Source organism: Vicugna pacos, chromosome 6, assembly GCF_048564905.1.
Source record: "Vicugna pacos chromosome 6, VicPac4, whole genome shotgun sequence".
Lineage (NCBI taxonomy): Eukaryota > Metazoa > Chordata > Mammalia > Artiodactyla > Camelidae > Vicugna > Vicugna pacos.
Window position 1 is genome coordinate 33,815,683 of NC_132992.1, and position 12,125 is coordinate 33,827,807.

Consider the following 12,125-nt stretch of genomic DNA (forward strand, 5'->3'; position numbering starts at 1 on the left):
TAAACCTAACTACCCTCTCTTCCCCAGGCAGGACATTGCAGAAGTCATAAATTCCATCCCTCCTCTGCAGCCCAGAGAGTTCCGAGGGTTTTCACAGAGTCGAGGGGATGCCCCCCTGCTCTCCCCGCGAGGGAAGATTGGCACTGTAAGCAGTCTGCAGGCTCTTGCGTACCACATTTACGTTCAACAACTCTTTCCTCTGCCCGCACCCACCCCCTGGCCTCCACCGCTGAGGGGAAATTGAGTCACTGGAGGGCGAGGCCAGAGTCGCCACGGGAATGAGCGCCAACGCCAGCCCTCAGGGCCTTCCAGATGCTGGGAGGAGGGGGAGGGACCTCCAGGAAAATACACAGTGTGGTGAGAAGGGGAGGCGGCGGGCTGGGCAGGAGCTGAGCCAGACACATGGAGAAACGCTGCCCAGGATCAAAGGAAATATGACATTTGAAAAGAATGTGCACGTCTGCTTGTGCTGCGGGGGGCGGGGAGTGGGGGGAGCGCGGGGGATCGGTGCCGGGGACGGGTCGAGGTCTCCACCTCTTCCCGCTTCCCCCTGCCCCTCTTTTAGGTGGAGGCTGGCCGTCCATCTCAGGGTGTTCCTCGCTCTCCCTTCTCGTGGGTCTCTCCTTCCTTTATTTCCAAGCTGAAGCTGGAAGGGAAATGTAATCTGAGGAGACCAACCAAAGCGGGGAAAAAAAGAAAGAAAAATCAAACCAGGCCGCCTCCCCGCTCGGCCTCGGAAAATTCTTCTCTCCCCGCTCGCCTGGCTTCGTCTCCCCGCCCCTCCGGCGTCGCGGCCCAGGGCTCGCAGCCGGGGCAGCTCCGCACGTCACTGGGGTCCCCCGGGGCTGGGGGGGGGTCCCCAGGGTGGGCCAGAGAGAGGACAGGAGGGAAGGGAGGGAAGGGAGGGGAGCCGCCTCGGCCGCTGCGGAGCTCGGGCCCAGCGGGCCAGCCCTCCCCTCTTCCCCGGCCCCCGCCGAGCCTGTTTCTCATTAGAGTAACGGGCGCGGTCCCCGCCCGGCTCCTGAGTGTTTGTAAACGTCTGACCCGAGGGCCGACGCTTAACCCTTTAGGTGTAGGGCTGGGGCGTCCCTGGGGGCGCGGCTCTGCGCGGCAGGGATTTAAAGATCGCTGCGGCCTATTAGAGAGGTTTAAAGTACACGGTTTGCGCAGGGGGAAAGGGTAACACCTCCCACCTCCCCAATCCGGCGCCTGAGTAACTCATCTCGGATCTAACTCCCTCTTGTACAGCAGGGCCACACCATGCCTGCCTTTCCTCGAAACTCCAGTCCAAGTCTTCCTTCCTCCTCCCGCCCAGGTGACAGGTGTCCAACCCTGGGGCCCATCAGGTTGTTGGACTCCGGGGCTCTGGTAAACCTGGCCAGGATTATCAGGAGAGCTGGAGCGGGATGCCATCGGATCTAAGATTCCTTCCAGACTACGGTTCTAGGGAGGAGGGAGCCGACTTCCCGCGGAGGCAAATTAATGGCCCCTCTGGGTGGCTGGGACTAGGGCAGCAGTAAAGCCCGGCCTGGATCATCGCCCATTAGGGGCCTTGGACCTTTGAACAGTGCCCAAGACTGCTAAATGTTCTTCACTTTGGGGTAATGGGGAGAGATGACCGGTGGAGGGGCTGATTCGGCAGAGCAAAGGTTTTCAGAAGGCCTCTGCTGGGCGACCTCAGGCTAGGGGCTCCAAAGGAATGGCCTCCTCTTCAGAGCAACCTGGAGCCATTCTGCACCCCATAGCCTGCCTGGCCTTGGGCTTGGAGGGAAAGGGGAGGAGAGGTGATCCTGCCTTGCTAGCGGCTGGCTAAACAGTTCTTCAGAACTTAAGAAAATATCTTCCATGGGCCCTCTACATTGAGGCCCAGAATGTGGCCCCTTTAAGGCGTTGGGACCCGGAGCCCCTGAACTTAAACTAGGTTGGGGATTGTGGTGGTAGTGCTCCCTGAGGGAAATGATTGTCACAACTGCGGGCCAATAGGCATCATTATGGTCCAGCCACGCTTGAGGGACCGTTTTCCAATTCAGTTTTGCTTTTTTTTTTTTTTTTTTAGGAGGGAGGGACTGGAGAGAGGACACAGGGAAGGAGGGTGGGGGAGGACAAGGGGCGCGTGGTTTTCCCATCTCATCCCTGGAGGAGGGGCTGGAGCATCCCGGGCAGCCAATCAGGGACAGGCTGGGGGGGGAGCACTTTGAAGAAGTTTGGGGAAAAAAGTTTGGAAAAGTTTCTATAATAACGAGGGGGCGTCCAGAGGGAGGCGGCAGCGGCAGAGGAGGGGGCGTCTAAGAGCAGGGAGGGAGGGAGCCACGGGTCAAGATACTGAAGCCTCCTGAGATCACCCCTCCCACCCAGACCAGGACCTGGGGGGGTCTGGCCGGACCGATGGGGGCAGCGAGCTGCGAGGATGAGGAGCTGGAATTTAAGCTGGTGTTCGGGGAGGAAAAGGAGGCCCCCCCGCTGGGTGCGGGGGGGTCCGGGGAAGGTTAGTGCGGGGCTGGGAAGGGGTCTTGGGATCTGTGAGGGAAGGGCGCAGGGATCCTGAGTCTGGGGACTTTAGGGCAGCGAGCCTGGGGTGAGAGATGAGGGGATCAGTGGTTGAAGGGAGTCCCGGGGCTCGGGGGTCTGCGGAGGTGAGGCTGGGGGCCGGGCACCACTTTCTCCTTTTTAGGTCGTGACTAGGGTGGGGGTGGGGGTGCCGTTGGCTGCGCGCCGCCTCTCGGCTGGGCCGACTGTCACTGGGATGGGGGGCGGGCGGGAACTGCGGTCCCGTGAGCCCCGGGCGCCGCCAGGGGAAGGGGAGGTTGGGCTCTGGAGTTTGCCCCTTGGGGGTCGAGCCCTGGGCCCGCAGACTGGACGCCGGGGGCTGGGGGCGCTCTCAGGGCCCGCCAGGGCGCCCCTCCCCCTTCCCCCGTCTGGCCGCAATGAGAGGCAGATGGCGGGGATTGAGCCGGGGGCGGCGGCTGCCGCTCGCACGGAATCCGCGCTGCCGGCACCCGCCCCCCGCCCTCGCCCCCCCCCCGGCTTGCAGCACCCCCTCGGCTGCACCCCCGCCCCCAGACTGGGGGGAGCGAGGGAGGAGCCACCTCCCCTCGTCATCACAGCCCTGGAGCCCCCCTTCCCCTGACCACCGTTGCGATGGCAACTGGGGCTCCTGCCAGCGCCGTTTGGGGGTTTGGGAACCGCTGCTAATTGGGTTCATGTGTGAGTCGCCCCCAGCCCAGCCCACTGCTTCCCTAAACACGCCTCCAGGCCCAGTTCCAGCCCCTCTCGACCCACCTCCCTCACCTAAAGACCCGCCCTGTCTGGTACCCCAGGTCCCAGGGCCAGGAGCTCAGAGAGTGAGGTTCTCTGAGTGGGAAAAGACCTGGCACGTCTGGACCTATCTCCTCCACCTTCCCAAGTCTAACTCTGCTTTTGTCTTTGTGGTTCTGAAGGCCATCTCAGAGAACCCTCTTTGCGAGGAGGGGGTGGCATACAGGACCTGGGAGGCTGCCCACTCAAAGAACCCAGACGTCTCACCTGCTTCTCTCTCCCCATCTCCTGTGTCATCCCTCTCTCTGTCTCCCTCCTTTCCCATTTTGACAGAACTGGACTCAGAGGACGCCCCACCATGCTGCCGTCTGGCCCTGGGGGAGCCCCCTCCCTATGGCGCTGCCCCCATCGGCATTCCCCGGCCACCACCCCCTCGGCCTGGCATGCACTCCCCACCACCTCGTCCAGCCCCCTCACCTGGCACTTGGGAGAGCCAGCCAGCCCGGTCAGTGAGGCTGGCAGGGCCGGGAGGGGGAGCTGGGGGTGCTGGGGGAGGCCGTGTTCTTGAGTGCCCCAGCATCCGCATCACCTCTATCTCTCCCACTCCCGACACGCCAGCCACACTGGAGGACAACCCTGATGCCTGGGGGGACGGCTCCCCCAGGGATTACCCCCCACCAGAAGGCTTTGGAGGCTATCGAGAGGCAGGGGGCCAGGGCGGGGGCCCCTTCTTCAGCCCGAGCCCTGGCAGCAGCAGTCTGTCCTCCTGGAGCTTCTTCTCAGATGCCTCCGATGAGGCAGCCTTGTATGCAGCCTGCGATGAGGTGGAGTCTGAGCTAAATGAGGCGGCCTCCCGCTTTGGCCTGGGCTCTCCGCTGCCCTCGCCCCGGGCCTCCCCTAGGCCGTGGACCCCTGAAGACCCCTGGAGCCTGTATGGTCCAAGCCCTGGAGGCCGGGGGCCAGAGGATAGCTGGCTACTCCTCAGTGCACCTGGGCCTACCCCAGCCTCCCCAAGACCTGCCTCTCCATGTGGCAAGCGGCGCTATTCCAGCTCTGGAACCCCATCTTCGGCCTCCCCAGCTCTGTCCCGCAGAGGCAGCCTAGGAGAGGAGGGGCCTGAGCCACCTCCACCACCCCCATTACCTCTGGCCCGGGACCCTGGCTCTCCTGGCCCCTTTGACTACGTGGGGGCCCCACCGGCTGAGAGTATCCCCCAGAAGACCCGGAGGACTTCCAGCGAGCAGGCGGTGGCCTTGCCTCGATCTGAGGAGCCTGCCCCATGCAATGGGAAGCTGCCTTCGGGAGTAGAGGAGGCCGGGCCCCCTGCTGGGGGTCCTCGGAAGGAGGTGGCCGGCATGGACTACCTGGCAGTACCCTCCCCACTGGCTTGGTCCAAGGCCCGGATTGGGGGACACAGCCCTATCTTCAGGTGAGAGTTGTGACTGGCCTTGCCGCCATCTCCAGCCATCTCACCCAGAGAGCAGGAGGGTCAAGGGATGGGTTTCAAAAAAGGTCCTAGTTCTTTGCCCTTGAAATTTCAAAAGAGAATCTGCTACCAACTTGGTTGCTGCCATCTACTCAGTTTTAGGGAGAATTAAAAAAAAAAAAACACCCCCTTTGGACAGATGATTTGCAAAAGGACAGTCAGTCCCTGTGGATCAATTAGAGTAAGTCCCTCCAAATCCAAGAAGGACCACATAGGTAAAGGAGGAATTCCTCTAGGGTACCCTCTGCCCCTAGCTCTGTGCTGGAACATGGGCTGGATTTCAGCCCTACAATGGGCAGCAGGAAGTCCCCCTTCACTATTAATTTCTAGGGCCTGCTTTGTGGCTTAAAAGTATACCTGCTCAATTTGAATAAAATAGCATGTATTTGCAAGTCAAAGAGTTCATATTAAAACAACCAGTTCTTGCGGTTCTTCTACCTCTTTCATTCTCAAAGAACCCTGTCTATTTCAGTAATCTTAAACTTTGGATGTCAAATCAAGCTGGCTCCATCCACAAAAGTTTCCTGGGAGAAAGAAACTGTAGCACCTGTTCCTCTGGGTTCCTGTAGGGCAGAATTTCTCAACTTCACCCCTACTGTTATTTTAATATTCCTTTGGATCCTTCTTTGTTGTGTGTGGCTGTGCTGGGCGTGGCAGAATGTTTAGCAGCATCCTGGCCTCTGTCCACTAGATGTTAGTAGCTAGCACCTCTTGCCCTGCTTGTGACAACTGAAAATGTCTCCAGAAATTGCCAAGTATCACCCCAGGGGCAATTACCAACTGAGAGCCCCTGGCCTAGGGTAACTAGGTGCTCACTACAGGAGAGTTGTGTATCTGTAACCCCAGCTCTCTGGAACTCACCTGTCCAGCCCCAGCTAGCAAAATCGGCGCTGGCCTGGGAAGGGATTGCTCAGTCCCAGCTGTCAGTTGCTGGCTTGCTCAGCCCACTACGTTCTACTCTCTGGGCCTCAGTTTCTTTATTTGTATCACAAAGAGGTTAATCTCTGAGACCTTTTCTGGTCTGAAGTAGTGCTTTGCTACGTAACCCTTCCCATGAAGGCCTAGGGGTTAGAATGTGCTTGGGGTTCTTTTGTTTCCAGGGGAACCCTTGCCAACTCAGATCCTGTGCTCAGAGCTGTGAAGAAGGGACTATCAGTCTGGTGCCATCTTCCTCATCCTCCTCACCCTCAAGGGGCTCTGAGGGGCCAGTCCCCTGTCTCCCCTGCATCTGGGGTTTTGGAGTGTTTTATTCCTGCTTTGACTTCCTTCCTCCCACACCCACCCTGCTTCCTCCCTCACATCCCAGGGAGCTGGGACCCAGGGCTGCCCTGACCGGGGTCTGAGGCTGCAGGTAATCAGTGCTCTTCTGTCGATGTCTACCCAGGACCTCTGCCCTCCCACCGTTGGACTGGCCTCTACCCAGCCAGTATGAGCAGCTGGAGCTGAGAATTGAGGTGCAGCCTAGAGCCCACCACCGGGCCCACTACGAGACAGAGGGCAGCCGGGGAGCTGTCAAAGCTGCCCCTGGTGGTCACCCTGTCGTCAAGGTAAGGGGCAGAGGCCAGGTCTGATTGATAGCCTCTCTCCTCTCCAATCCCAGATCCCTGCAGATGGGCCCCAGCTGTGCAGACCCATGGCACTGCCCTTTCCCACACTCCCTCTCAGCAATGACCCTGTAGGCGGCCTGGAGGAGGGACTGGTGTTGGGGGAGGAAGGGTGCACTTCAAGGACCCGGATATACTTTCTATTTCTCTGTCCCTCCACCCCCACTCCTCTTATCCCATGGGACACCAGCCTCCTGTCTACTCCGGAAAATGGTGGCCTGCCAGATGTGGGGGAAGGGTTAGGCTGAGGGCAAAGTTCACTGGAAGTTAGGTTGTCTCTGTTGAGTTGGGCCAGTCTCCCTTGGAAGATTTTCCCCTTTGCCCAGCCCAGTTTGGCCCTTATTCCAAGAATAACACTAAACTCCAGGCCATGTTTTCTCCATCACTGGTACCCAATTCCCCCTGGGAATCCCTTCCAGGATATCCTTTATCTTTCACTCCTCACCCCCTGGTGGACTGAAAACTTAGGGATGGATGAAGGATGAGACAGTGGGGATTTCAATTGGTTGGCCTCTGTCTCCCTCTGCCAGCTCCTAGGCTACAGTGAGAAGCCACTGACCCTACAGATGTTCATCGGCACTGCAGATGAGAGGAACCTGCGGCCTCACGCCTTCTATCAGGTGCACCGTATCACGGGCAAGATGGTGGCCACAGCCAGCTATGAAGCTGTAGTCAGTGGTACCAAGGTGTTGGAGATGACCCTGCTTCCTGAGAACAACATGGCAGCCAAGTAGGTTCCCACTCCTCTTCCCTTTAGTCCTCAGGCTTTAGGACTAGCCTTTCCCAAGGGGGCTAAGCTAGGCCCACTCTTCCTCTTCCCAAAAGAGTTAGACATTTTCTCTAGGAGCCGGTGTCAGGCCTTCTCACCGTCTAGGAGAGAACCTCGCAGCTGGGGGGCACTCTGGAAAGGCCATCTCTGGGTTAAAGTAGGCCCCTCTAATCTCCCAGAGAAGGTCATTCAGGGCTTTGGATGGAGGGTGGGGGCTTACCTCCTGGGGGACATCACCGTTCTGGTGTCAGCTAGGAGGGCTTGCCTTCCATTCTTTGCCTTCAGCATTGACTGTGCTGGGATCCTGAAGCTTCGGAATTCAGACATTGAGCTGAGGAAGGGTGAGACGGACATTGGGCGCAAGAACACACGTGTGCGGCTGGTATTCCGGGTACACGTGCCCCAGGGCAGCGGAAAGGTCGTCTCGGTGCAGACAGCATCGGTTCCCATTGAGTGCTGTGAGCAAAGAGGCCCTGTGCCATCTCTCTGTCTCTGGTCTGTCTCCCCATCCCCTCTGCCTGGTGTGCTGTGCCCCGCTGGTCCCGGGTAGCTTTGTAAAGGACCCAGCCCTTATTTCTATCATGAATGGGATGTGGGAAGTGTTCTACTGCCCCTGCTGCAGATTCTGTCTCTGGGCTGGACCAGAGGGACCTGGTCCTCCATCTGGCCCTGGGTGGCCCGTTGCACTTGCTTGCATAGCTCCCTGGCCTGCCCTGTTCATCTCTCTCTCTCTGCCCAGGAGTGGTTCCTAACAGTCTGTGTGAGCCCAGGGAGATGGTTGTTTTTCTTGTGTGTCTGTCACTGAGGAGGGCTCCCCCAGGGCCCTGTGACAGCTATTCCCGGGAGGATGGTGGTGCAGGAGGCTGTCCTCTTGCCTAGCCAGCCCAGCCAGGCCTTTCCTGCCCTGCTCTGCAGCCCAGCGCTCGGCCCAGGAGCTGCCCCAAGTGGAGGCCTATAGCCCCAGCGCCTGCTCCGTGAGAGGAGGGGAGGAACTAGTGCTGACTGGCTCCAACTTCCTGCCAGACTCCAAGGTGGTGTTCATCGAGAGGGGCCCTGGTGAGTATGCAGGGCTGGGGGAGGGCAGGCAGGAGGAGCTTACAAGGGGCTTGGTCTCCTTATCTGTAAAACAGGACAGATAGACTGCCCTTCCTATCATAGTGTATGCTTCCTGTGTGTATAAGAGCCATCTGAAATGCTCAGGATGGAGAATACATGTAAGAAATCCACATTCTTTTTATTAAAGAGGAGACAGCTTTGAGCTGATTTACCCCTGTGTGGATAGGGAAGATAAGGAGAAGGGAAGAGGTGATTTTACATCCTCACAGCCCCACTCTGAGCCCCTCCTAAGTTACAGGACTGGGGGCACAGCTATGATTATTAGAGCCTGTAAGGTGCCTCAGGATGGAGCTGCAAGGAAGACTGAGGGGTACCAGGCACACCCACCAACCTGAGGCATCTGCCCCCCCAATCCTGCACACCAGGAGCCTCAGCCCCTACATTCAAATTTAGCACCCTGGGGCCACATCAGAGCAGAGTCAGGGGTCATGGAACTTGGGGTCTCATTGCCTCCCTTCAAGCTGGGACACTTTCTTACCTTGGAATTTCCTTCTAGCTCTATCATGGGAGGGGAGATTGGACTTGGGTGGGAGGGTCAAGAGTTGCTTCTGGTCCCTGGAATGACCCTGCCATTTCTCTTGGCATCAGTTTGCAGCTCTAGATCTTAAAGACAATTTTAAACCCTGCCTGTTCCATTCGATCGCGTAAACATGCAGTGGGCTCCTCTGTGAGCCAGGTCTTGTAGGGACCTTCTGAGTCTGGCCTTGGCTCCAGCAGGAGGGGAAGGGGCAGAGGCCTGGGCAGGGGGCAGGGGGCAGGGGCCATGGAGCTGACGTGGAGCTCCCTGTTCTTCCGGCACAGATGGAAAGCTGCAGTGGGAGGAGGAGGCCACAGTGAACAGACTGCAGAGCAATGAGGTACCAGCCTCCCCACCCTGGGTGAGGGGATGGGAGAAGTCAGGAAATGCTCAACCAGCTCTCCAGAAGCTACCTGTTCTTTTCTGGAGGAGCAACCTGGCCACTCTGGAAACAGGGACATCTCTAGGGGATGAACTTTGCTCCTTTGTGAATGGAAAAGTCCAAGAGGTGGAGTTTGGGCACTGAGAAGGGCTGGGCTGAGCCTCGATACCTGAGGGCTCCCTGCCTCTCCCTCTCCTCTTCCCCAGGTAACGCTGACCCTGACCATCCCCGAGTACAGCAACAAGAGGGTGTCCCGGCCAGTCCAGGTCTACTTTTATGTCTCCAATGGGCGGAGGAAGCGCAGTCCTACCCAGAGTTTTAAATTCCTGCCTGGTGCGCTCTGGGACAGCCATGGTGGGGGTGTCGGGATATGGGGGCTGAGGCAGGGCTGAGGGATGCAGTGCCCTCCCTTCCCCCATCATGAGGGGCCAAGGGCTGGATGAAACCCAGAAGATGGAAAGATGGTGGGAGGATGTGCAGTGGGGAGACTGCCAGCCCTCTCACCAGCATGTCCTCCCACTTCCCATCCACCCAGTGATCTTCAAGGAGGAGCCTCTACCGGATGCATCTCTCCGGGGCTTCCCTTCAGCATCGGGCCCCCCCTTTGGCTCTGACATGGACTTCTCACCACCCAGGCCCCCCTACCCCTCCTATTCCCATGAAGACCCTGCTTACGAAACTCCTTACCTGTCAGAAGGCTTCAGCTATGGGACGCCCCCTCTGTACCCCCAGACGGGGCCCCCACCATCCTACAGACCCGGCCTGCGGATGTTCCCTGAGACTGGGGGTACCACAGGTTGTGCCCGCCCACCTCCAGTCTCCTTCCTTCCCCGGCCCTTCCCTAGTGGCCCCTATGGAGGACGGGGCTCCCCTTTCCCCCTGGGGCTGCCCTTCCCTCCCCCAGCCCCCTTCCGGCCTCCACTGCCTTCATCCCCACCACTTGAAGGCCCCTTCCCTCCCCAGAGTGCTGTTCATCCCCCACCTGCTGAGGGATACAATGAGGTAGGGCCAAGCTATGGCCCTGGGGAGGGGGCTCCGGAGCAGGAGAAATCCAGGGGTGGCTACGGCAGCGGCTTCCGAGACAGTGTCCCTATCCAGGGTATCACGCTGGAGGAAGGTGGGTGTGGGACCGGGGGCTGCGAGTGTGTGTGTGCAAGAGGTTGCGCTGCGTGTTTGCTGAGGGCTGGAGCTTGACTTCCCAGAGACTGGGCATCCGTGGTCCTCGGGCCAGTTGGAGGGCCTCTGGGGGAAAGTGCTTGGTGCGTGTGGCCACCTGAATCCAGTTAACTGAATTCTGAAGGGTCCGTGGAATAGCTGCCCGGCCCTTCTCCTGCCTCTACCCTCTGCCCCAGATCACAGAAGTCTCAGGGCTAGAAGGACCTTCATGATCGTTCAACCTGACTCCCTCAATTTGCAGATTCAGGCCCTGAGTTTCAGAGAGGGGCCATGGCTTGCTGAGGTCCCAGGCAAGCGTGTTTTCCCAGTGTCCCCCTAATGTGGTGACTGTGGTCTGGGTTGCTCAGGAGGAGCCTCCCTGTTTCCCCTCTCCTTCCTCGCACTGGCTCCACCCACCTCTGGTCCTGCTGCCCTGATGTTGCAGGCTGAGAGTGAGCAGGAAGGGGCTGGCATGGGGCCTGGGAGCCCCCAGGGATGGAGTTGAGCAAGATTTGATTGAGAGCAGGTGTCAGGACTTTGGGGAAACTGAGGCCCAGTGGAAGGGAGGCCAGTGCAGGAGGAGCCTGGTGGCATCCTAGACAGAGGCCTGTCTGGAGTGGATTGGGGGTCTCTGGAAAAGGAGGCGGCCTGCCCCCAGCCCAGTCTCTCAACTGCCCCTCCTTTACAGTGAGTGAGATCATTGGCCGAGACCTGAGTGGCTTCCCTGCGCCTCCTGGAGAAGAGCCTCCTGCCTGAACCGTCGCCTGGCACCCCAGCCCCTCTCCCCTCTCCCTGCCCACTTTCCCGGCATCCTGGGGTGGTGGCTCCAGAAGCTTGCGGGCCAGTCTGGTTCTCCTTTACCCGGAAGCTCTCGCCTCCTCTCCCCTGCCCTCCCTTACTCCAGCTGAGGTGTGGCCCCCAGGCCTGGTGCTGCCTTGGAGGGCTGGGGGAGGGAGAGTGTGGAGGACTGGGCTGGGGGTGGACCCTGGGTGGGGGCTGGGTGTGAAGACTGGAGGACTGGAGTGCAGGTCGTGTCTAGACTGTACAGGCCACGGTACTGGGAGGCTGGAGACAGGCTGGTGGATAATAAACCACTCACTGACTAGTGCTTCAGGCTCCGGAACTCTTTGGAGAGAGAGAGAGAGATGGGCAGCTTACTCTAGCCCTGGCCGCAGGAGGCTTAGCACCTGGGAAGAGATGGGATGTGGCTGGAAACACTGCGTCCCCGTGAGTCTCAGTGCAGGGGACCGGCGAGTGTCTGAAGGGCCCCAGAGGTTCCCTAACTGGGCAAGTTTGGGGGCCAGGGCTATAGGTCTCTCCTCCCTGGGGATTCAGGTTTCTTTAGGAGCTTTGGGGAAATCTGTGTACTTTCAAGTTCCTCTCTTTTGCCACCATCCAGATGATTCTGATTCATAGCCAAGTTCAGGAAACATCAGTCTAGTCCCTCTCCCTCATTTACAAAGGAGGCCTCTAAGGCTCAGAAGCGGAAAGGGGGCTGCTCAACAGCACACAGCTACCAGCAGCAGGTTGAATGCTTCACTCCTGGGCTCTGGTCCCCAGCTCCCCCTCAGGCACCCTAACCCCCGAGGCTCAGGCCCCTGAGGCTTAGCTCCCTGGAGCAGGGTAGGGGTTGAGGGAGGGCTGGCATGTGTCTATCCACACTCTGGATTCTCCCATTTGCGGGGACTGTGAAGACATTCTGGAAAGATCTGTGCTTCAGAGGTAGACTACAGAAGGCCAGGCAGATTCCCAGAAGCTCTGACTGCCACCTGCCCTGGGGTTCAGGGCACTGCCTGAGGTCCATCCCATCTTGCATTCCCATATGTCACCACTGACAGGCC

General features: G+C 59.2%; 1 protein-coding gene across 2 annotated transcripts; it reads left to right on the top strand.

The window, feature by feature from the left end:
- Positions 1-2,124: 2,124 nt before the first annotated feature.
- On the top strand, positions 2,125-11,392 carry NFATC4 (nuclear factor of activated T cells 4). 2 transcript variants are annotated; one of them, XM_072962864.1, is made up of 10 exons: positions 2,125-2,485; positions 3,589-4,684; positions 6,126-6,288; positions 6,876-7,075; positions 7,400-7,572; positions 8,030-8,170; positions 9,032-9,087; positions 9,336-9,462; positions 9,665-9,925; positions 10,973-11,392. In XM_072962864.1, the coding sequence occupies exons 1-10, from the start codon at positions 2,386-2,388 to the stop codon at positions 11,038-11,040; spliced, it is 2,385 nt and encodes a 794-aa protein (XP_072818965.1). In that variant the 5' UTR covers positions 2,125-2,385; the 3' UTR covers positions 11,041-11,392. The 2 variants fall into 2 exon arrangements, with proteins under 2 accessions (XP_072818965.1, XP_006217357.1); XM_006217295.4 differs by having other exon boundaries at positions 2,130-2,485; positions 9,665-10,246.
- The last annotated feature ends 733 nt before the right edge of the window (positions 11,393-12,125 follow it).